Source organism: Chanos chanos, chromosome 2, assembly GCF_902362185.1.
Source record: "Chanos chanos chromosome 2, fChaCha1.1, whole genome shotgun sequence".
In the NCBI taxonomy this organism is placed as follows: Eukaryota; Metazoa; Chordata; class Actinopteri; order Gonorynchiformes; family Chanidae; genus Chanos; species Chanos chanos.
In genome coordinates, this window is record NC_044496.1 from 58,596,467 (window position 1) to 58,621,695 (window position 25,229).

At 46.6% G+C, this 25,229-nt stretch overlaps 2 protein-coding genes across 4 annotated transcripts; one reads left to right on the forward strand and one right to left on the reverse strand.

The window, feature by feature from the left end:
• Nucleotides 1-786: 786 nt before the first annotated feature.
• On the reverse strand, nucleotides 787-4,839 carry prps1b (phosphoribosyl pyrophosphate synthetase 1B). Of its 3 annotated transcripts, none has more exons than XM_030792518.1 (7): nucleotides 4,552-4,839; nucleotides 2,561-2,744; nucleotides 2,049-2,147; nucleotides 1,806-1,930; nucleotides 1,446-1,619; nucleotides 1,065-1,224; nucleotides 787-925 (listed from the first exon to the last, which is right to left on the reverse strand). In XM_030792518.1, the coding sequence occupies exons 1-7, from the start codon at nucleotides 4,671-4,673 to the stop codon at nucleotides 833-835; spliced, it is 957 nt and encodes a 318-aa protein (XP_030648378.1). In that variant the 5' UTR covers nucleotides 4,674-4,839; the 3' UTR covers nucleotides 787-832. The 3 variants fall into 3 exon arrangements, with proteins under 3 accessions (XP_030648378.1, XP_030648395.1, XP_030648386.1); XM_030792535.1 differs by having other exon boundaries at nucleotides 2,552-2,744; XM_030792526.1 differs by having other exon boundaries at nucleotides 2,543-2,744.
• Nucleotides 4,840-7,891: 3,052 nt separating this feature from the next.
• On the forward strand, nucleotides 7,892-8,749 carry kctd12b (potassium channel tetramerisation domain containing 12b). Its single transcript, XM_030792548.1, has one exon. The coding sequence runs from the start codon at nucleotides 7,892-7,894 to the stop codon at nucleotides 8,747-8,749; it is 858 nt and encodes a 285-aa protein (XP_030648408.1).
• The last annotated feature ends 16,480 nt before the right edge of the window (nucleotides 8,750-25,229 follow it).

The window sequence follows — 25,229 nt, forward strand, 5'->3', positions numbered from 1 at the left end:
CACTGGTCAAGCAAAGGGCCCCCGCCAAATCAGGACTGGGATGAACAGATTTTTGGTACCATTATAACAACCTTAAATAAATGCAAAAACTCAACTGCTGTTTGTCACAACTCTTTAATATGAACAAATGTAGCCATCAGAAATGGAGTGTTCAGCAAAAAGAAACCAACACACACAGAAAGTGCTAAGAATTTCCATGTTTATCTCAGTCAGGTAGGAGAGCTCATACAAACACCTTAAAAAAAAAAAAACAGAACAGAACAGATAAAAACGAGAGAAAGACTTTGTCAAGGAAACTCCTGCCTGCAGAGGCCCCGAGCTAAAACCCCCAGCTACTAAAAAAAAAAAAGGAAAAAAATGAACAGCAAACAGCAAAGACCTGGAAAAAAAGAAATCCTTTCCACCGATTCCCACGTCCTCTAACGTGTCTTCCGACATCGTCTCTACCTACAGATCCTCCTATTCCTCAGGTTAATGACCTTACTCTCTCAAACACATTTATCACAAATTAAGGCCAAATAAATTAATCACAATAAATCTTCACCTCAAAGACCTACAGTAGCATCTAGCTCTTTCAGTCAACACACTGTAACAGCTTCAGTAGAGGGCAGGAGAGAGCAGCGCTCTGAAACATCCCCGGTCACACGTCCAGAGAGGAAGAGTACGGTGGGGTCTGGTAAGATCCTTAAGAACAGATGTGTGCAGCCCCACAGGAATGGTCAGCGTCGCGGCGTGGGGGGGGGGGGGGGGGGGGGTTGGTAAGCAGACACTGCTGATGGAGCTGGGGAGGGTCTCCCTCTTTTTGGTAGCACAGTAATTAGACGGATGTGTGTTACAAAGGGACGTGACTGAATAGATAGGACACCGATTCTCCGTTGTGAGTTCTGCGGATCGCCTCAGCCAGGATCATGGAGATATCAATGACCTGCACGGAGAACAGCCCGGACACACAGATCAATAACGACAGCACGCACCACAGGGTAATCCATTTACCCTGGCTACAACCTCAAACCTCACACTTCTGCTGCCTGGAGGTGCTTATGAGAGAGTGTCACTGTGCCAACCTGTATCTTAGGGCAATGTTTCATCTTCTCCTCCTGTGGAATGGTGTTGGTCACGACCACGGCCTCGAAGCAGGCGTTGTTGATCCGCGAGATGGCAGGGCCGGAGAAGATGCCATGGGTTAGGATGGCATAAACCTTGGTGGCACCTGCAGAAATCAGTCTGAGAAACCAGCGAGTGGCACAGTGGTTACCATGAGGGAACAACCCCAAAAATAAGTATCACTTAACTAAAAATTACAACTGCCGGCGTCACTGAGGGAGCCTTCCTCAGGATTTTCATCTTAACACAGATCTCTGCAACACATTTACATGGACTTCACCACAGAAACTAAACCTCACTGAAGCCCAAGGTCAAGGCCAGAGGTCAGAGATCACACTCACTTATCGGCGGCGTGGCAGATGGTGCCACAGGTGTCGGCCATGTCATCCACCAGGATGGCCACGCGGTCTTTCACGTCTCCGACCAGAACCATGCGGTCCACTTCATTAGCCTTCTTTCGCTCTTTGTGAATGAGGGCAAAGTCTACATTCAGCCTATCAGCGATGGAGGTCACCCTGCCGATGGAAAAACACACAGTGAAGGTGTTTACAACAAACCCAGTGAGCAGAAGAACCTGACGGCCGGATGAAATGCATGAGGTACGAGAAATGCCACACACAATCACACGCGCGCGCACGCACACACACAGACACACACAAAGGAAAACAATAAAGAGCCTCAGGCAGAGATTCTGAACAAACCTCTTAGCTCCTCCGGCATCCGGAGAGACAATAGTGCAGTTCTTCCATTCCGGAATATTCTCTTTTATCCATTTGAGCACTGCAGGTTCAGCATACAAATTGTCCACTGGAATGTCAAAGAAACCCTGGCAAACAACGATAAGGTTGAGTAAATCAGGTACGTCAACGCCGGAATGACCTTTAACTCTATCACCTTGGAAAAAGAGAACAGAAAACCATCCAGGGTCCAGAGTCAGCGCCCACCTGTATCTGAGAGGCATGCAGGTCCATAGTGATGATGTGGTCGGCCCCGGAAACGGAGAGCATGTTGGCCACCAGCTTGGCAGAGATGGGAGCGCGGCTCTGCAGGGAGAAGCAGACTGCTACTTCACATGCGTTTCCATAGTGACATACACTTCCTTATTTAGGACATCACTGGAAATTATAACTGTCATCAGTGCATGTAGCTTAAATTTCTACAGGACACTTTTTTTTTTTTTCTTCACGTGAAAGACTAACCACCGCATCTTTTTCACACTATGAGCCGCTAAGGGCAACAAGCTAAGTGCTCTGAGATTTGCGGCTGGCGGCAGAGCTGGGATTGAAACGCTGAGCTAAACCTCAGCGCTGCCACACAGAGCTAAAGCATGCATAGCACTCCGCATCCATGAGCAGACTGTCTAACACCGATCAGTCAACCTCGTACTCTGTTCTGCCGTGTACCATCAGGCCCCCTGAACGTCAGCAGGGAAGAGAACCAGCATCGCCTCCCTCACCTTGTCCTTTTTGTCCTGCCGGGCGTAGGGGAAGCAGGGGATGACAGCAGTGACGCGGGAGGCGGAGGCGATTTTACAGGCGTTGATCATGATGAGTAGCTCCATCAAGTTATCGTTGATTTCTCCACAGCCGCTCTGCACGATGTACACATCTTCACCCCTCACACTCTCCCCAATCTCCACACTGTCAACCACACACAGGACAGGTTAATAACACAATCCCTCTGTCCTGTCTCTGTTTGTTCTGCATCAAGAGGAAAAAAAATGCAAGAATAATGACATAGCACCACTGACTCTATTAAAAATTGTGTGTAAACTGCCTTTAATCATTCATGACTTTGATGTTTTTGACCAATAGCAGAAAAGGAACGTTAGACGATTATCGATGCAAAAGAAGAGCTTTTCTGACCTTCACGTGCCTTATTCACAGCACTGTTGGTTTTATCCATACATCACACACGCGCACGGCCTTTGCATTGTAATCTCAGCAGTGCCCTCTCCAGTACGAACGACACGTAACCAGTCAAACCACTCACCCAGGTCAGAGTGTCCAGGCTATACGGATTAACATTTGTGTCAAGAAAAGCTTTTTTCCATTGCTCAGGATCACACCTAAAAACAAGAACATTAACAGCACATTGTCTACGTCACTACTGAGATACATGCGAATCGGTGGGGCTCGTGGTGACTGGTTATTACCGGCTCTCCAACGCCACTTCCAAAACACACATCACCTTCCCTCCACTACCAAAAGACACCCCCTAGCTCCGCTACAATATTTTATTTACGCTGATCAAATTAGCAGAAGAGTGCCTCTTGTCACGTGTATTGCCCTCGTTTTTCATAATGTCAAGACTCTCAGCGTTTACAACGCTGCATAAATGTTTGTATGCATGAAACACCCCATACCGTACAGTTTATTTTAGATACACGACATTTTACAAATTAAAATGGCAGTTCTGAGATATTAATCTCTATATATTTCCTGATTTCTTCGTAAACGTATATCCGTGTTGCTCTGAAAAATGGTCGAACCCCCACGTTAGGATAAATATGCAGACAACGAAGGATGTCTACGTCAAGAGATGCGTTTTCAAATTTTTTCTTTTCTTCTTTCAAAGAAAATTTTGATAGAATGGTCCCTTTTTTCCGTTCATGGTATTTTGTCCACAGCAGATTTCTTACTGATGAATTTAAACAAATCGGGACGTCGCGAATATTTTGGTCTGTTTTCACGTGGAGTGACGCAATTCAACTGAAATTCGTAGACAACTTCAGTGTGCTCTTTTGCGTTTTGTGGCTTTCAGGAAGAAAACAACATTCCAAACGCACTGCACAAAACAGTGAGAAAACCAAAACTAAGATTATGCCATGACCGGTGCATACTGCGGATGCTTTACTTCAAAGCCAACATGCCCGGGGAAGGCAGCCTCTGTTCCTCTATTTCACAATGAGAGAAAACCAAATCAAAGTTCAAACTTCTCTCGGCTTCCCCCTTTTTGTTAAGTAGCGTTTCGTTTAATGTATTATGTGATGTCACCCTAAACTGTCCAAGTTTGTAGCGCACGTGAGCCAGTAGACGCACAACACTATAGATAAGCAATGCTTCAGAGCACCTCCGTGAAAGGGAATTCTGGTTCTCTCTTATTCATGAATTGAAATGTTACGAATACAAAAGAGACAAAGGATTCGTTCTCTAATTGCGTTGTTTCCTATTCTGCATTTTGCAAACTGGCAAGAAAGATTCTCTACTGCAACGCAAGCAGTGAACGGAATCAGGCTAGTTTCTGCGCAACACTCACAGTTTTTGCCGTGTTGCAGGCTGGGAAATGCAGTGTTACATCCCTCCACGTGCCATCATTCTCCGCAACATTAAACTACAAGTTCCAAGGGACCACGTGAAACGGTAATTGAATAGGATACTTGTGGCTAGTGCAAGTAAAGTAACATTTCTAGAATTCTGGCATTCTAGAATTTACCGCTCTACTCACCATGTTTCTTGGTTGCTGAATTTCTTGGTGACGACCTTTCCCAATTCAAGGCCCAAGCGGTCGGCGATTTTCTGGGACAGGTCCTGATGAGAGCTACCACTGAAAATCTTTATATTAGGCATTTTTGTGTGTTTCAGGACTTCGTCTGGCGCAAAGCTAGAACACCACGATGAAGTGAAAGTTTGCCCTAAACGAACGACGAGCTCTTAAGAGCAATTCAAAGCTGTTATCTCCCTGTCGTTATCATCCGACGACCAATTCCCTCGTTAGATGACTGTCTTTCCTACCTCTCCGCCATCGCTGATCTCATGTGCAACGGTGATGGCGCGCGAGATTACGCTCGCGTTTCCTTTCGACGTGGTGACGTAAGCAGTACCCGTTATCAAGTGCCGCCTGTATGAAAAACATGAACAGTCAATCGCTCTGAAATTGTATAAGACTCTAACGGGGGGAAAAAATCCGTTGTCTTACATACGACTGAAAGTGTGAGAGATCTGCATCGTTCTGTCTCATGTTAAATAAACTTAAGACTTTTAGGGGTAAAACTTTGTTCTTACGAAGCGCAAATGCCTCTCCCCCTTCCAAAAACTAAGCTCCATGAGGGGGCAGCATTGACCCACTATGCGTAAACTTAACTACGGCCGGTTGATTTTAGCGAACTGTACTTACTTTAGACTGGAGCCTTGCTTCTTCAGAAAAGCTTACGGCTTCCCTCAGGCCATGAACTAGACTATCAACAACCATCTGCCCGTGACACTGTCAACATGATGATGCAATATTTAAAAGCTGCCACAGGGAGTGTGCGTATAGAAAGCATATGCTTGGACTGAAGGCACCCGCCCGCAGAGAGCCGTATGACTGAGAAAATGTGCAGTGACACGGTTTGTATGTGAAGATGGTCCAGGGCCAAGAAACAGCTGTGTGGCTCACGGTTTATCTGTAACGTCAAAGACTTAAATGAATCAGGGTTCTCAGTCCCCACAGAACGTGTCTATGTTGAATATTTGTGATAATAACTGTAGGCTACTTGTTTAGTATTGTGGTTATTTCTGTGTTCTTGATTCAAGTAGAGCAAGTGTTAATTATGTATTTAACACAGCAGATGGTAGACCTAGATACAACTAATAGGAAATCATTTTTAACAAGCAGAACTGTGGAGCTGAGGCTAGAACAGAGGAGCATGTGCTTAAAAGCATTAACTGGCGCTGCTGTTCCTTTGTTTCATCAGCGTGCATATCAGAGCAGGATCTCCGAGACAATACAGTGGGGGGGGGGGGGGGGGGGGGGGGGGTGGTCTTGTGCAGTGGGGTGGAAATAGATTTGTAGAAAGCTTGCAAATTTCTTCACATCCAGCCTTTTAATTGCTTAAGCCTGTAGTGTACTGCACAGAACAGAGCAGTATAAAGACTGTCATCCACTCAATGCCTTGCATGTGGTTATCTATTTTTAATAAGCGATTAAATATTGTCTCTGGGCTGATCAGAAAAAAAACCCTCTGGATTTGGAGAGCAGTGTACGTATCCACGTTGTAAAGACAAAGCAGTAATGTTAAATCAGGATACCTAAGGATAAAAGAGAGATGCTCGAGAAATGACACTCACTGAAATATGTATGAGACTTAACAGCTACATCCTCCTCGCAAGACAGCAGTAAATTAAAGACTGAAAACACTGTTGGGGATTTTACAGTGAATTTGAGGGCCCCAAAATACCACAGTCACTGTCCTTGAAATGATTTCCGGAGCCCAATCTTAACTCATACACGTTTGATACACTACAATGAGCAACATGGACGATCTGGAGAGTTGTGAATTCTCTGAGCAAATCGCAGTAGGCTGCTGTAAATCGGAGACGTCACACCATGGATGGGGAGGAGAGGGAAGCGCGTGAAAAGTAAATTTCTCCTTACTTAATTCTAAACTTTGGTACGACTGTCGTCAGCATCGTTTCTTGCAACCTGTGCAGGTACTCAAGGTGTTGGTATATGTGTTGTGTTGTCCAGTGCATGGTTCGGAGTAGAAACGCACAGACATGTGTAAGACCGATGTCCGTCACACAAATCGTTGTGTGGACATTTGTATTTCTGCCTCAGGGGGCTTTTGCCTTTAAACTGTAAAGTTAAAATATACAGGGTGGTGTAGTTAAAAAGTGGTATAGCGATGAAACGGCACAGTTCTCCTTCTCCAGGTGCCACCGTTGTGACTCAACGATAAATCCTGGTTAAATTCACTTGACATAGGCCTACTCAGGTATAACGTTAATACTCCATATATATAGGGACATACCATACCATACCTTTATATGCTCTCGCTTAAAATCTATGCCGTACTGATAAACATAATTGGAATGCGGCGTTATATTTGACGTAAAATTTTGAAACCATAGTAGCTATCGGTAACCACTATACTATGCTGAAACGTTTTCCGATTTGGTAACGAGTTTCTGGAGCTTGTTGTAGTTATACAAAGTAGGAAACGCCTCTCAGCACCCGTGGAGTTAGGATTGTACGTGACGTCATTTACAAGTAGGCGGGATTTGTGGATAGTATTCTACAGTTGCACTGCTTGGAAGAGGTAGCAGAGAGGGACCGCAATACAGGGAAGACACATCAGGAGTCTGCTGCCCATCCGTGACAGCAATGGACCCAGAGGTGTTTTTATTTACGTTTCTGACATCACATATGATTTTCAAAATTGTGTGGAGTATTTTACTAATTCTTTACGGAACACCAGACCATTAGCTCCTATAAGTCGTTGGACTCCTGGTTCATTTTTCTCGGACATTTTATTGACTGTTGGCATTTAAATATTCGCAGAGCCCTGCAATGGTGCTGTCTGAGGGGTGCTTAGACCGCGCGTCTTCATGAACGTGGAGTTGTGTAAGCTGGACTTCAGAAACTCTGCGCGCAGAAGCTATTTTTGTTGTCAGAACTGCTTTTCGTGCGATCGAAATGCGCATTGTGAACTTTAATTTTTAAAACTGCCCATTCTGAAACTGTGCCCTTACTCCAACTGTCAAGCGGTGTAAGATTCAAATTCCACTCTGAGGCAGCGATTACTTTACCCTTAAGCAGCGCGCTTTTGTCGGATGGTTATCGAAGTCGCATGCAGGATTTCATTTGTGCGCAAAATTCGCTGTGGGTTTGCAGCCTCGTTCCAAGCCGAATAAGACGTCCCGACAGGTTACTGTCATCAGCTCTGCGTGAAATTCTATACCAGTAGCACACAGGAGTGTGACGCACAGGGTGAGATTTTCATTTTACTTGCGAAGCCTTTGCCTTGAAGTAGTCGAGCAAGACTGAAATCGGCAAATTCAGCAACCTGTTATATTCACTCACAACGATGGCTTTACCTGACAATTCCAGTGGTGTTCCAGGAGAGGAACTGCCTTTCCCAGAGATTATTGAGCTAAATGTCGGGGGCCAGGTCTACATAACCCGGTACTCGACCCTCATCAGTGTGCCAGACTCTCTCCTCTGGGAGATGTTTAGCCAGAAAAGCACCAAGGGGCTGGCGCGCGACACGAAGGGACGTTTTTTCGTCGACCGAGATGGCTTCCTGTTCCGTTACATTTTGGACTACATGCGAGATCAGCAGCTTGTGCTTCCTGACCACTTCCCAGAGCGGGGGAGGCTGCAGAGGGAAGCAGAGTTCTTCAACTTGCCCGAACTTGTCAAACTGTTGGCACCAAAGATCAGCAAGCAGAACTCCCTGGGTGACGAGGGCTGCCCAAGCGACCCAGAGGAGTCCTCCCCGAGCGCAGACGCCGCTCGTAGCCTGGCGTCGCTGGGAGCGGCCGCTGCGACCTGTGCCGGTCTGGGCGTGGGCGGGACTGATGGCAAACGCTCTGGCTTCATCACCATCGGCTATCGCGGGTCGTACACGCTCGGTCGCGACAGCCAGACGGACGCCAAGTTCCGGCGAGTCGCGCGGATTATGGTCTGCGGAAAGACCTCACTCGCCAAGGAGGTTTTCGGAGAAACCCTGAACGAGAGCCGAGACCCCGACAGACCTCCAGAGCGCTACACGGCCCGCTATTATCTCAAATTCACCTTCCTAGAGCAAGCTTTCGATAAGCTGGCAGACGCTGGGTTCCACATGGTGGCCTGTAACTCCACTGGCACCTGTGCCTTTGCCCACGACCAGACCGATGACAAGATCTGGACCAGCTACACTGAATATGTGTTCTACCGTGAGTGAGCTCCGGTGCCTCCACCCAGCCCTCTCTCCAACGGCTGCCCCCGCTGTAGATGTAGATGCTCCCAGACCAGCACCCCTCCACTCCCACTCAGACTCCCTCCCTCAACAGAGACCCTGATGCTCCTTACCTGCTGTGGTCCATCTCCCCCCCCCCCAGCAAGCTAACCCACCCATCCAACCGCAGTGGTCCTCAGCCACAGAGGCCTCTACCTTCTCCTGTCTGTTCATTTTATGAGTCGTTTGGCCTTCGTGAAGCACAATGTTGTGTTGGTTAGCTTGGTTTTTGACATTCAGTGTTTGCTTCTCTTTAGCTGCTTAAAACAGTAAACAAGTCCGTGGAAAGGGCTGGAACGAGGTTTCGCTTGCACAAGCAGATCTGATAGCAGAGTGTTTGTTTCTTCAGTTTTTTTTTCCATCCGTCAACCAAAAAAGTCGGAAATCTTATGAGCTTTGTGGAACATCGAGAGTATAAACATGAACACTGTGTTCATATTTACAACATTGTCACTGGGACCAATGTATTAAGAGCATCAGGTTTATATCTGTACACGAGTCAAACAGAGACCTTGATCCTCTTTTTCTTCTGATGGACACGTATGTCTGTGTAAATTAGTAGAATAACCGTGTGTAAGTAAATCTGTTGCTATGGTACCAGAACATCAGTTAATCACAGCATACATTAGTCCTCAACAAAGACAGCAACATCTTTTTACCAAGGAACCCCTTTCATATGGTACAATTATACAGTGTCTTGTTTTCATGAATAATGAAAAGTATCCAGGGGCCGGTTTGTGTTTGTGTGAAAGCTGGATAATTTTTTTAGAAGGCAAACTTAAAAAAAAAAAAAAACCTGGCCAGGAAATGAAATAAAAGGAGAGAGTGAAGGCTGACTGGGTGCCACAGAGAGAGAGAGAGAGAGAGAGAGGTGTGTGTGTGTAATGAAGTGCAGTGACTGTGTGACGGAGCGTTCAGTATTCCACAGATACGTGCTGTCACTCTGACTGTCTGCTCCGTATCACACGGCCCGTTCTGCCCCCTCATCCTCCGCACAGGCTTTTGTTTTCTGCGTTGTTTTCTCTTCCCCTGTCTTAAGGAAGAGAATTAACTGGCCTACTACATAAACCCCATTTAATCTGAAATGTTAGCGTCTGATAAGGGATTATTCTGGATTATTTCCTGATTGTGGTGCACTTTCATTATCCTTCACTTTGTGGTAGTCATTTTACTTAAACACATTCCCTTCAGTATGAGGCATTTAGTGACGGTGCAGTAGTTATTTAATGGTTTCTGGAGGTAATCGTGACAAAGTGAAGGATTGGACCAGTTCCTGAGCAGCCAGAGCTCATATTTATCAGGAGGGATTTTCTGTGTGACATTTAAATGCATCATTACCAGGTGAGATTTTTGAGGACTAATGGGACATTTTCAGGTCAACCCTCAGGACAACTGTACCGTTACACAGCTGCTCTTACCTCAGTTCAGAGAGACAGATTTGTACCCTCTCTAGTGGCACATTTACACAAAATCATGTCTGGAGGCACAACAACTTTGCATAAGATGTTTTTAGGGAACTGTGTCAGCGACTTGGTGAAGATATGATGTGGAATACTACAGAGCGGTCCAGACAGACACTGTTCTCTGTTCTCTCAAAACCTGATTTCATGTGCAGATGTTCTGTGTTGTGAAAGACAAGCTCCAAGTGTTCATAAAAAAGCATGAATAAAGCAGGACTCATTTACAAGGAATTTTGTCATAAATGGGAAAAGAGAATCCTGTCTCACTTGGAACTTTCCTCGTGAAGTTCTCTTTGAAATCTTTAAAATATCTTTTTTTTTTTCTCACCTCGCCTACATTTCACCAAGACCTTAAACGATTAAGCTAAACATGAAACCACAGTTATCAACTGACATAAAAGAAATAACTAAACGACATGGCATGTTCAGTGTTCAGTGTGTTAGTTCACTGACCATTACATCATTAACACAGGGAGGCTGCGAGGCTTTGTGTTGGTGTGGTGTGTTCAGGGCTTCTGACTGGTTCTTGGCAATTTTTGGTGATCTAGAAGATTCTGAGTGGGTCTTTTATAGAGCAGGAAGGGGAAGATTTGTTGCAGTGTTAATCTCTCACGTCGCCGTCTGTGGAGAGAAGTGTGTGTCGTCCAGGATGTCTGAAACACACTGAAGGAAATGGACGGATTAAATTAGATTGTAGTGTTTGCCTCCCCTGTGCACACTCCTGTTCTTTTAACTAAGTTCTCTCTCTTTCTCTCTCTCTCTCTCTCTCTCTCTCTTTCTCTCTCTCTCCTTCTCCCTCTCTTTCCATTGACTTCAAAGGCTGGCCAAAGACATGGCTAGAATAGAAACCAGGACAAACACATAACAGGCTCTGTCAAAGCGGCTTACGCAGTGCCTGTGTTTCTGTGACTAATCTATGTAATTAGACTTGAGAGTTAATTCTCAGATGGCTGACTGAGGAATCTCCCTTACCTTCCCTGCACAAACCCCCCCCCCTCCCCCCCCCCCCAAAAAAAATGTGATATTTGTCAGGAAATGTATGGTGGAGTGACAGAGTTGGAAACGTTTGGTGAGGTGGCGGAGTTTTGCTGGGAGAGGACTGTGTGTTAGAGGTGGTGTCGTGCTGTTGTCTGGGCTTGGAGCTGGAGAGTTGGCTGTAATTGTTGAGGTGTTAAGGATGTCGGAGGGAGACAATAGGTGGAGGTGAATGTGTTGTGGAGCAGATAAGCTGTTGGTTTTGGTGTTGGGAAACAATGCTGAGTTGCAGTGAAAGCATGATGAGTGTGTTAATGTGGAGAGGGAGACTGGGAGGATCACTGCTGTTTTAGATGATAAAGGTCCATTTTCCAGTGGCACAGCTGTGCAGTGATCTAATGAGATGGACTGCAGAACAGTGAAGAACCATGAGGTTTTAAGAGTGAGTGTGTGAGCAGGGGGACCAGCTCTGTAATCCAGGTCTGATTATAGTGGATTTAAAGTCAGGGCAGGTGAAGTTTAATGATCTCTCTTAGTATAACCTAAAACTCAGCGCATCACATTTCAAAAATATCAAACCTTTCCAATTCAGTTGTTGAAAGTGTTGGGGGGGGGGGGGGTAGTATTACCAAAAAACAAAAAGCCTGAACTTTCACTTAGTGAAGCAGTGAGCTGGTTTCTAAATTATTAAACTAAAATAAGGAGTCTGGCAGCTTTCAGATATTACTGTTTCTTTTATTTTCTGTTTTTTATTTTCATGCAGGATGGTCTCTTTTCAGAAAACTATTGATTTTTGTTTTGGTTCGGTGAAATTACCATCCATTACCCACCCAGCTCACTGTCAGAGGGTGTTTTCGTTTTCTTGACACATTATCTGTAACTCTTTATCTGTCTCTAGCTGTCAGCCGTGTGGAGCGGTGCCTGTCGATAAAGTTTTGCATATTGTGGGGGTTTTATCTTAAGGTTGTGTTCAGTCACGTTAATAAACAAACGCGTCCTGCGTCAGCAGCGTGACCCGTGTCCTGTCCTCTCTTAATGGACCTCTCCCAAATCAGCTTTGCTTCCCAACTTCAGTTTCCTCCAGATCTCAGCCGGACACTCCGCACGGATACGGAGCAGAGCCTGGAAGAGTGACTCCAGCTGACAGCGCGGTCCGTCCTCTTAGCCCTAGCGAGTTTTTGTGTGGAAAAAATCTCATCTTTTTTGCAAAGCACATGTTCTGGCAGGTCGTAACGTGGAAACAGAGCCAAGCATTCCAGCTCAGTCTGCCTTGCATTTTCCATTTTAAAGAAATAAATTCTGTTTTTCATTGTTCTCTCCTGATTCAGGCGGTTCACCAGGAGAATGTGTTTGTGTTGAGGTGGAGATACACAGCAGGTTGTCCCGGTCTCTTCTTCCCCGAGTGCTAGCTTAGTCCCTTGGTACAAATCCGTTTCTGAAGAGTTTAGGGAAGAAAGTCAGTTGAGTCGACTGCTTTCCATTGGGAAAACTGAACTGGCTCGATTTCGAACGTGATCTATTTTAAAGTAAAAAAAATGTGCTGAATCACTTGTGAAAACACCAGGAAGCAAATAAATGATTCCACTTTTCCCATGACAGTAACAGTAAAGCTCTGTAAACAAAACCTCATGAATGCTAATTACTCCTCGACTCCAAAACCGTGTCAGTACACGTAGCCCGCGAAGACTGGAGAGAGGCCGGCCTGGGGCAGACCAAAGCCCCGCGAAAAAAGGATGCCGCTCTCTTTTGTCTCCTCTCGACAAAGCGCCGTGACTCAAACCCAGCCACGCTAGCCGGAGCGGCTTGAGAGGCGCGTGCTCCCTGCTCTCTGGCCGGGGGCCCCTCTGTGGCATTGTATAGTGGGTTATTTATAGGCACACAGGCATGTCGCCAGATGTACACCTTATTGCAGGGCTGCACAGTCCCAGAGTCGTGTCAGGAATCTGCCCGGGCAGAGGGAGGAGCTCAGGGCCTGACACTGGCATATTGCTCTCACCATGCATGGGAGGGGAAGAGGCTGAGGTGGGCGATTTTTCTAATTAAAGGAGGCGGCAAAGGGAGAGAGGGTGAAAGTGAGCCACGGTAGAGAGAGAGAGAGAGAGAGAGGGGACCAGTAATGTGTCTTCTTAACCCTGCACTCTGGAGAGCGACGGCAATTTAGCAGTGTGTCCAGAGCTGCAGCCTCCTCTCTCTCTCTCTCTCTCTCTCTCTCCCTCTCTCTCTCTCTCTCTCTCTCCCTCTCTCTCTCTCTCTCTCTCTCTCCCCTGTCTCTCTCTCTCTCTCTCCCTCTCTCTCTCTCTCTCTCTCTCTCTCTCTCTCTCTCTCTCCCTCTCTCTCTCTCTCTCTCTCTCTCTCCCTCTCTCTCTCTCCCTCTCTCTCCCTCTCTCCCTCTCTCTCTCTCTCTCTCCCTCTCTCTCTCTCTCTCTCTCTCTCCCTCTCTCTCTCCCTCTCTCTCTCCCTCTCTCTCTCTCTCTCTCTCCCTCTCTCTCTCTCTCTCTCTCTCTCTCTCCCTCTCCCCTGTCTCTCTGCCCTCCCCCCTCTCCGAGAGCACTGCAGAGTGCAGCAGTTGCCAGGAAAGCTGTGTATAACAGCAGTGAGCTGTAATTATGCTTCAGCCATTAGCGTTCTGATGAAAGCCTTCCTTCCACATCAGATGAGCACAAACGAAAATGAATGTAGTGAATGAGATGGACAGAGAGAAGGAGGAGGAGGAGACAGAGGAGAGGAAGAAGATCATACGTTCTGTATGTCACTGTGGAGCCAACTAGAGGAGAATATGGTGAAAGCCACCTCCACCATCTGGAGTCTCTGGGCTCTAATCTTCGCTCTAATTATCGATAATCTCTGCAGGCCTGTGTCCTCGCTGCACAAACCCAATGAGATTTAAAGAGTAGCGGCTGTCTGTTGGCCGGGAGAAGCACGTTCGGTCATTTAAACAGAGTCAGACTGGCTGCACTTCCACACTGCCCTAAAACACATGCCAACTCTAAATGCCTGCAACACATCTCACGTAACCTATCAAACATCACATCCATGACTACAGACTATTCTGTCTCTGTCACACACCCATGCAGAGCTCAGTGTGAAACGAAGCTGTGTGTGTGTGTGTGTGTGTTTGTGTGTGTGTGTGTGTGTTTGCGTGTGTGTGTGCGTGTGCTGTCACTGTACTGGCAGCTGCCACAACACTGTGTTTTGTGTAAATGAGGGACTTGGAGAGAAAACTCAGAGTGAGTCAAAAGACTAATATTGTCACAGTGGCTTTGATGGCTCCCCCACACCTCCAACTGTTTGACAAGACGTAGAGGGAATAAAGACGAACCACCAGAGCACAGAGGGAAAAACATTCTCAGAAACACAAAGCTAGTGTGTCACCATCTGTCCTTTCTTTTTCAGTTTTAATCTTCTCAAATACATCAAATTATTCATATCATTATAATAATAATAGTAACAATAATAATAATAATTGTGTACACATGACTGGATCTGGAGACTGTTTGTGTAAATGAACTTTTAAGAATCACCCTGATCATTCTGGTCATATTTCAGAATGTATGATTGTTATTAAAAGCAAAGGTTTGATAAACATTTAAGACTTTAAAGAAAAAGAAAAGCATCACCGTGCCCTAAGATACTGAAGCGTAACCATAGAGACAATGAGCATCTTTTCTTAGAGATGCATCCCACTCACATTGACCTGACTGGTCACTCAGCAGAAAGGGACCACACAACATCCTCAGACGAATCCTCTGATTTCACACAGATGTACTGAGCATTTCTGTTTGGAAAATGTCTCTGTTTTTACCCAGTCATGTGTTTGAGGGAGAAACAGAAGAGTATAGTCCGGGTGTCATATTCCTAAACTCAGTGATTTTTCATAGAAACATCTCATTGACAGACAGCCGTAAGGTCGAACTTACAGATCCTCTCGCCTGACGCCAGTACCTGCACTCTGCATGTCACCTCCACTCTCTACTAAGAACTACATGTACGTTCTGAATGAGTTATGATGTGTTTTACCACAACGCTATGTGTTCTCACTCACTGAGTCACTCATTCATAAACACTTTATGGAACCCAGAGCTCATCTCCTCCGGCCTTGAGTCGTAAGAGAGCGACCCTCTGCTTCATTTGAGGTGACAGGGTGGACGGGCACCACAGGGTGGACCGGCTGGCCGCTGAATGTCGTGTAACGCAAACACCCCCTTGGAAACCCTCTGCTGAACACATGTTAGTGTCGCTTATAACGGCGACGATGGCAGTGGAGGAATGTTCCCGTGATGACAGAAGAAAAAAGGAGAAAAGAGAAGATAGTGCAGTTGGAAGGAGGGAGAAAAGAAAAGAAGAGACACCACGGCTGAAAAAAACGCTTTCATATTCCACCAGAGTGACAAGGAAATAAGAGAGCGTTTTCCTCTTTATTCTCTAAGCCTTTTCCAGAGCAGCCCTTCCCCCACCCACTGGATGAGTCCTCTGGCGTTCAACACACTCACCCACACACACAGAAAACCTTACAACTCCACACAGACCTACTACAGGGATCTGAACACACTGACGTTCAGCTCTGTGTTCAGTCAGTGCTGCACATTCATATAGCAACCGCTCAGAATTTCACACACACACACACACACACACACACACACCAGTGCTCTTATCTCACATCTCTCTCTCTCTGTTTCTCTCTTAAACTCTCTCTTATTCTTTAATTCTCACCCACTTTCTCATAATCTCTCTCTCTTTCTCACTCTCTCTCTCTTTCTCACTCTCTTGCTCACCGTAATTCAAAAAGCTTCATTCAAACGCAGGAAACTCACACTGCACTAGGCTTATGTTCAAACCCTTATTCTGTGAACTCATACATGCGCACACATAATCTTGCGTGCGCGGACAGTCAGACCAGTGCCGGCCTCTGTGCAGTAAAGCATGGCTGTTATATAAGCAGGTTACTCCGATCATAGGTCTCCAGCTGGCTGAGAGCATAGACACTGTTTATATGTATATGTGTTTGTGTGTGTGGATGGATTAAAGTGTTGGTTTGAATAGAGAGCAGCTCTGAGTGCTCCTTCTCTGTCCGGGGCTCTAGTTCTGTGGTGATATTATGAATTCTGTGGCCTTTGGACGTGCAGTGGGAGGCACTGGCCCCCAGGGGTTTTATAAACTGCTTTCATGGCCAAATACCAGAGCAGGAAGAATAACATCCATCAGGCAGCATTTTCTTCTCCACACAACATCCCAAGTCCTGTTCCCAAACATCTCCTCTGCACTGGTCGTGGTTCCCTCCCCGCTGTGCTTGGTTCCTCTGTTTGTCATCTCTACAACAGACCGGGCAGCCATGTCCCAGAACCATTCACCATTCACCTGAAGTTCGGTTTGCCCGCTGGGACCAGGTTTCATCCCAGAGCCAGTCTGAAAAGACTTTGGTTCCCTGCCAGCCACTCAATCTGATAAACCAAACAAAAAAGAGAGTGGCATCAAATATTCCCTGTGTTCTCATTCTGACCACCTAGAACTCTGTTCAAACACAGCTGAGAGCTGAGAGCTCTGAGATCTGAATTTCAAGTGATTCTCTCTCTCTCCCACTCTCTCCCACTCTCTCTCTCTCTCTCTCTCTCTCTCTCTCTCTCTTTCTGTCTATCTATCTATCTTTCATGCACAAGCGCACCTTCAGACTCCGGACTCTGTTGACTTCAGTGAAATTTACTGAGTTTTCTCTGTGCGATGAACTAAACTCTGAGACTTTCAGACAGTGGAGCACACAGGAATATGAATAATTGAACAAGAACCAATGTAAAAATTACACTAGTCACACAGACCTTGTTTTCTGGTTTGTTCTGTTCAGGTCCGAGAGGGACAGCCCTACCACCCATACCGGACACACCACCAGAAACTGTGCCAGTGGACCAACCAGTGGAGCTGCCAGTAGAGCTGCCGGTAGACCAACCAGTAGACCAACCAGTGGACCAACCAGTAGACCAACCAGTGGACCAACCAGTGGAGCTGCCAGTAGAGCTGCCAGTCCAGGACACATGCCAGGCTGAAGCCTGCTCTTCTCTGGACATGCGGAGCCACTCCCTGGACCCCCCTCCTCTTCCCCCGCTCCTCGACAGCCCTGACCTGCCCCCCCCTCCGCCTGCTGTCCTGGAGCAGTCAATTCCTCCATCCACCCCCCCTCCCACCCCCCCTCCTCTGCCTGCCATCAGCCCCGCCCGGCCCACCACGCTGGCCCTAAAGACCCTGCCTCGCCCCACGGCCAAGGAGAACGGTGGCCCCCAGGGGCCAGACGCAGAGGAAGATGAGAAGAAGGTCATGGAGGAAGAGCTTAAGAAATGCATTGAGGATTTCAAGAAGATCCGCATCCCAAAGCTGTTCCCTGACCGCAAACGCCACTGGCAGAGTGACCTGTTAAAGAAATATGACGCTTAGCTCCCTGACTCCAGAGCCCGGCGTCAGACTCGCTTCCACATGGACACCTGATGGTACAGTGTCCACCCTGCTTTAGACATACAGCCATCGCCATGGTTACCTGTGTCAGCCCTGCTTTAGGCATTCCGTTATTCGCCATGGAGACCTCAGTGTCAGCCCTGCTTTAGGCATACAGCTATACTGCTATCACCATGGAGACCCGTCAGGACCAGAGTTGGGTGGAGTGATGTGACTGGTGTTGAGATGTGGCCAACCTTCCACTGTATTTCTTTACAAAGACAAAATAAGACTCCATTCTGTTTCTCAACCCCTGAATTTCTATTGACATATAATGAATCATCTGTCTGAGAGGCAATGTTAGTATTGATATTGTGAGAGAAAAGTGAAGAGTTGTAGTTTGTATCGTGTTGTTCTGTAAAATCCTTATTGGCAATAAATTATGAGATGGACTAACTGAGAGCAGACATATGTAAGAAGATGTGGATGTCACTGAGAACTGATTTATGGAACTGATTAAATGTACCAGAGGGACACTGGTCACACTCTGAGCCATACTTTGCAAGTATTTCCCTTCAGATGATCTGAACAAAACAGTTTTTCCATCAAAGAAACTTAAGCCACAAAGTAAGGTGGGTTGTATTCACAAATTAAGGTGAAGTCAACACTCTTATTGCTCAATCCCCTCTACAAAGAAAGGCCCCTGTGTTTGACACATATGACATGTGAAATATAATGGCCCCTGTGTTTGACACATATGACATGTGAAATATAATGGCCCATGTGTTTGACACATATGACATGTGAAATATAATGGCCCCTGTGTTTGACACATATGACATGTGAAATACAGATGTGTTCATATGACTTCATGTATCAAACCTGTCTGTCCAAAAGAGTAGTGCTTAGTCATTTGGCTCCTGTATATGTGTCTTATATGTGTCCCCTGTATGCGTGTCCTGTATGCGTGTCCTGTGTGTGTCCCCTGTATGCGTGTCCTGTGTGTGTGTCCTGTATGCGTGTCCTGTGTGTGTCCCCTGTATGCGTGTCCTGTGTGTGTGTCCTGTATGCGTGTCCTGTGTGTGTCCCCTGTATGCGTGTCCTGTGTGTGTGTCCTGTATGCGTGTCCTGTGTGTGTCCCCTGTATGCGTGTCCTGTGTGTGTGTCCTGTGTGTGTGTCCTGTATGCGTGTATGTGTGTCCTGTATGTGAGTCCTGTATGCATGTATGCATGTCCCGTATGTGTGTCCTGTATGTGTGTCCTGTGTGTGTGTCCTGTATGTGTCTCCTGTGCTGATCCACTGTTCTGTAAGCAGAGTATTTTTGCTGTGTCCTGAGGTCAGATTACAAAAAGCATAATTATGTTTTGCCCATTTTCAAATGCTTGCCTCAGGTGGGAAACCAGACTGTGAATTTTAATTTTGTAACTGCTTTTAAGGGGTTTTGTTGTTGCAGTGCTTGTGTTTTTTTGTTATGGCCGTCGGGCCAGTTTGGGCCAGACAGGCTTGGTTGTGATGCATAATCCATCTTTAATCACCCAATCAAATATAGATCATTCACCTGCTCTCACTCACCTGCTGTCTCCTGCTCCAATGATACAGTCTGTTAGTCTGGTACTCACTGCAGGTCCACAGTCAGCCCTAAACCACAGGGCCCTTTTCTCTGGTTCGCTCCACCTCAGTGGGAGGCGTATGAAGACTGTGAGTATGAGGAGAAGGAGTGGGGTGGTGTATGGGAGAGGAGGAGACTCGCTGACTTACGGCTCTGGGCAGGAGGCTGTCAAAGAGGAGACCAACGGGAGTCAAAGCTTCTCCACAGCCTTCAGTCTTTCCACTCACCAACACTCACCTCTCAGACTCAATCTGACAGAAAGGCACAGATCCACAGATCCTGCTCCAGCACTGCAGCACCTCACTGACTACTGGCCTCTCAGCGTTTTTCATTTTACTTATTTTGCCACTAATCAGAACTCAGCTCAGTTTAGAAGGGTGATCAATGAGCCAGTTTAGTCATTACAGGAAATTACACTCAGCACCTGCACCTACAGACAATTTACACACACACACACACACACACACACACACATATGTACATATATACACACACACACATTTACACACACACGCACACACATGCAAAGACACATGCACACACACACACACACATACACACACACACACACAAACCCAAGTTTGTACTCATATCCTAGGGGGGGCTTCCCATTGACTCCAATTATTCTGTAACTAAAGAATACTAACCTATCTCTAACCCCAACCCTAACCTTAACCCTAACCCCTGAACCCTAACCCTAACCCTGACCTTAACCAAGGAAATGTTTTGACACTTTTCATTTTATCAGTAACAATAATATAGTTTAGAAAAACTTTTTTCTCCTAGAGGGGACCAGCATTTTGGTCCCCACCAGGCACTTTTTCGGATTATGCTATTTTACTGGGGACTTACTGATCCAATACACGGGGTACAGACACACATGCACACACACAAACACACACACACACACACACACACACACAGGCATGTACACACACACTTATCTTAATGTTGAATGACACTGACTCTGCCGGTCAAACGTTGAGAGTAATGGCCTTTCAGCAGTGGCTCAGAGGAAACTATATCTCCTGCCTAATTCTGGCCTTATGCTTTCAAACAGCACATTTTGAGTCTGGCTCCATTCAAACTAAATGACTTACACAGTCAGCTTGTCCTGATTTCTGATTGGTCGAGGCGCCACACTCATCTTGGCAAATGAGAAGACATTAAGCTGCAGTGGGCATTTCAGGCTGGAACACTGTGGGGGGTTTTTTTCCAGAAGAGGAACACTGCCGGCATTAGAAGAGAAACTTGTTTTTATCAAAAAGCAAATCTGCACTCTTGAAAAAACCCTACAGTTTACATCCAGTTTTTAAAAGCCTTCACCAACACAATCCATCACACCAAACTTGGACAGTCTATCATCATATTTAACTTCCATCTTTCATAATCATAAGAGACAAGACATTATTAGCCAATTATGAGTTTAGTTTAGTTTGTGTGACAACAGTATTTTCACAGTACAGTGTATGCATGTTTGAAAAAAAAATAACTACATAAAACATAAGTGCATACCTGGGTTATGCATTGAAAAGCCTGTGCCAATGCAGCCCTGTGTCAGCCTGTGCCGATTCAGCCCTGTGTCAGCCTGTACCGATTCAGCCCTGTGTCAGCCTGTGCCGATTCAGCCCTGTGTCAGCCTGTACCGAATCAGCCCTGTGTCAGCCTGTGCCGAATCAGCCCTGTGTCAGCCTGTGCCGATTCAGCCCTGTGTCAGCCTGTGCCGATTCAGCCCTGTGTCAGCCTGTACCGAATCAGCCCTGTGTCAGCCTGTGCCGATTCAGCCCTGTGTCAGCCTGTGCCGAATCAGCCCTGTGTCAGCCTGTACCGAATCAGCCCTGTGTCAGCCTGTGCCGATTCAGCCCTGTGTCAGCCTGTACCGAATCAGCCCTGTGTCAGCCTGTGCCGATTCAGCCCTGTGTCAGCCTGTACCGAATCAGCCCTGTGTCAGCCTGTGCCGATTCAGCCCTGTGTCAGCCTGTACTGAATCAGCCCTGTGTCAGCCTGTACCGAATCAGCCCTGTGTCAGCCTGTGCCGATTCAGCCCTGTGTCAGCCTGTGCCGATTCAGCCCTGTGTCAGCCTGTACTGAATCAGCCCTGTGTCAGCCTGTGCCGATTCAGCCCTGTGTCAGCCTGTACTGAATCAGCCCTGTGTCAGCCTGTGCCGAATCAGCCCTGTGTCAGCCTGTGCCGATTCAGCCCTGTGTCAGCCTGTACCGAATCAGGAGATCTACCATCACTCTGCCAGGACTCACTGCATTTCCACTCTTTTACACTTATATTGAATTATGTGGCCTCCTGACAACAGTTCCAATATCCTCATCATGTCAGTGCTCACTGTGGGCCAGGTCTCCTCTGTTCACCAGATCTCCTCTGTTCACCAGCTTTTCTCAGGGGTCCAAAGGCAACATCAAACAACTGCAAAAAACATCTCTTCTGGTAAAGACAGCAGGAAAAAAGATTTTTTGTGCACGCGCATATGTGTGTGTGTGTGTGAACAGGAATGACTATATGAGATGTAGTTCTGTTAAGTCCATGTGTGTGGAAAAGAGTGAACACACATGTTGATACACTGACTGACTGCAGAGCTGGTTCAGAGGCAGGTGCAGTGTGATTTCAGTGGCTCTGCCAGGGGACAAGAGCTCAGTCCACAGGAGCCATGTGAGGGAGCAGAGGGCCCTTATGATGGACCAGACTCCTCTGTGTTTCAGTACATCATCACTGCCATTTGCATCATTAAAACCCTGTCTCTAATCCTGTACAGCTACTTTAATCCCGTAATTCTCCGTCTCACTCTCTCTCCATCTCACTCTCTCTCTCTGTCTCACTCACACTCTCTCTGTCTCACTCTCTCTCTCCGTCTCACTCTCACTCTCTCTGTCTCACTCTCTCTGTCCGTCTCACTCTCTCTCTCAGACTCCCTTTTTCTCGCTCCAAAAGTTCCAAATTACACACACACACTCAGAGACACATTCTCTGTCTCTTTGTCTCTGTTTTTCTCTCGCTCTCTCTCTCTGTCTTTCCCTTTCTCTTTCTTTCTCTCTGCTAAAACCAAGACTGGTTTTCTGTCATTTGATAAGTGACAGAGACATATCCATTACTGTAAGAGCTTTTACGACACTCAGGCAAAAGAAATTATAATCTTTATCTGTAATCTGATTGTGTCTCTGAAAATAGAAGCTCTATCTATGATTTACAGATATTCTCTGGCATTTCTGATCATTCGGTGCAAGGGACCATGGGCTTAGCTGGAGCAGATGGCTCCCTTTGCTCTGTGGCAAACTTCACAGCCTGCCCATTTTAAACAGAGACATTCTGAAGGTGTTGCTTGTCTCCCTGAAATCTCCTCACCATTCATCCAAATTTGCCTCCTCTTCGCAAGATTCAGCATTTACTCAATAGACTGAAAAGCTTTTCTTATGCTCTCCCTGTGAGCATTTCTTTCTTTCTGTCTTTCTGTCTTTCTTTCTGTCTTTCTTTCTTTCTTTCTTTCTGTCTTTCTTTCTTTCTGTCTCTCTTTCTTTCTGTCTGTCTGTCATGTTTTACATTTGTTTTTATTGTGTTTCTGTTGCTTTGTCTGAGTGTTTTTGGTGTTGAAACGTTCAGTGCGGCAGGCGGTGCCATCTGCTCTGGGCTCTGTCCTGCAGTGAAGAGCTGGACTTTAACAGCTTTATTCCGTGCCACTCCACACCACACCAGACGTCTCTGCTGCTCCTGCATCTCACGCACGGACCCTCCACAGAGCCCTGTGGTCACTCCAGCCTCACAGAAAACCTGTCAGTAGGTTATCCTGCACAACAGCCTCTATAACCCTGCTCCTCTTCATAATGCTCATGTAATAAAGCTGAACTCTTACTGAGGTCGAGTCAGATAATGGTAACGCCTGGGATGGCAGTGTGTAGTCTAAATTGTTATTGAGTGGTACCAGTGTGTAGTCTAAATCATTATTGAGTGTTAGCAGTTTGTAGTCTAAGCCATTTTCCAGTGGTTCTTTTGCAGTAATAGGAATCTAATTGCTGTGGTATAGTCTGACTTCTGTATTTGATACGCAGTATTCTCCATTTAAATGAACATAAACATGCTATCATGAACTGATCTTTGTGCAAAACACACAGATCATTTTTTCAGTGAGTTCCAGAGGCTGCCATCATAAGTAGAAATAGTGCTGGAGGTAAGTGTGAGAGTAATATTTGGAATAGATTACTGATCACTGAGAGCACTGGTTTAGTCATTGCACCCACAAGGCAAAATGGAATGGTCTGTAAGTGAAAAAAGTTTTAAACATTCTCTGCCCCACCAAAAAAAGCACTGAACTAAGACCAAGAATTCTGTGTTTCACTGTTTCTTATTCATACTAAGCAGACTGGTTTAATGGCCATAACAGGAAATAGAGTGATGTAATTGGATGAATAGACTTGTACTGGGCAGGTACAACCTTGGCTCCAAGCACAACCCTATCCGATCATGAGTAACAGTGACAGACACAGTAACAGTAACAGAGACAGTAACAGTTACAGTATTGGTAAAAGTAATATCTGTCATAGTTTAAAATGCGGCATCAACATCATCATCATCATCATTTTCTGATGCTTATCCGGGACCGGGTCGCGGTCGTAGCAGGCTGAGGAGGGCAACCCAGACGTTCCTTTTCCCGGCTGCACCCAACGGGATAGATAATCCCCGCAATGTGTCCCGATTCTGCCCCGGGGTCTCCTCCCAGCTGTTCGTGCCCGGAACACCTCCACAGGGAGGCGCCCAGGAGGCACCCTGACTACATGCCTGCACCACCTCAACTGGCTCCTTTCAACGTGCAGGAGCGGTGGCTCTACTCCGAGCTCCTCCCGGGTGTCTGGGCTATGAAGGCCGGGTACTCCGAGCTGCCGTGCAGCACGTACAACATCACGGCAGTCAGAGATTTCCCCCCATAACCCGAAGCTGCAGTGAGGCGACCCTCTCCTTCACTGGGACAAACTCCAACACAGCTAACAAGTAACCCCCCCACCTGCCCGCCACCTCTCACCCCAGGCAACTCTGGAAAAGGGTAGAGTCTAACCCCCATCCAGGGGTTTGGTTCCAGAGCCAAGACTGTGCGGAGAGGTAAACCCAACTAAATGTCGTCAGCATGGCTCAACCTCCTGCACAAGTTCCGGCTCCTTCTCCCCCAGAGAGGTGACATTCCACGTACCAAAAGCCAGTTTCTGCACCATAAGTCCAGTCCGCCAGGGCCTCTGCCCCAACCTGCCACCTGTGTGGCATGACACCTGGCCCCCACTTCTCCCCTAAAAGGTCGGCCCCATGTGGCTCATTCGGGTTGGGCCCGGCCGGATCCTGTGGTAGGTCTGGCCACAAGGCACTCGCCTACGTTTAAAATGCATTAAAAGCTTATTTCTGCGAGGACCCATAAGGTAAACACAGCCTGAAGTGAGTTTACATCTCTTTTCACTGATACAGCCTCTCCAGACCACTGCAGGGAGGCTTTCAGCCACCAATTATCCTCTAATCCCCCTGCTGCACCACTTCCCATTTAATGCAGTTTTAAACAGAGCCATTCTCACTCCTTGGTCCCCTGTTACCGGCAGATCCATCAATAATATACTAGAGGAGCAGGCACCGTGTAAACCTGCTCTAGCACAATAAATCCAAGCATATACATTTGGCACTCATGAAAAAAAGAGTAGAGGGCACCTGTTCTTCACATTCAGCACATTCAGTGATACAGTCAGGACCTGGGCAGAGGATTTTTCTCCCTATTCAAGTTCCCCAAACAATCTGAGTCGGACGAAGGGAACAATAGGTTATTCAGAGCTTTTCAGGGCCGAGCAGAGCCAAAGACGACCTCTGTCACCTTCAGTCACCTGAAATGAGCTTTTTTTAAAGTACCAGGCCATGGTGAGGTGAGCCTACAGTCCAATAGGAGGAGGATTAGGAGGCAGCACTTGTATTGTGCGTGTAATATATTACAG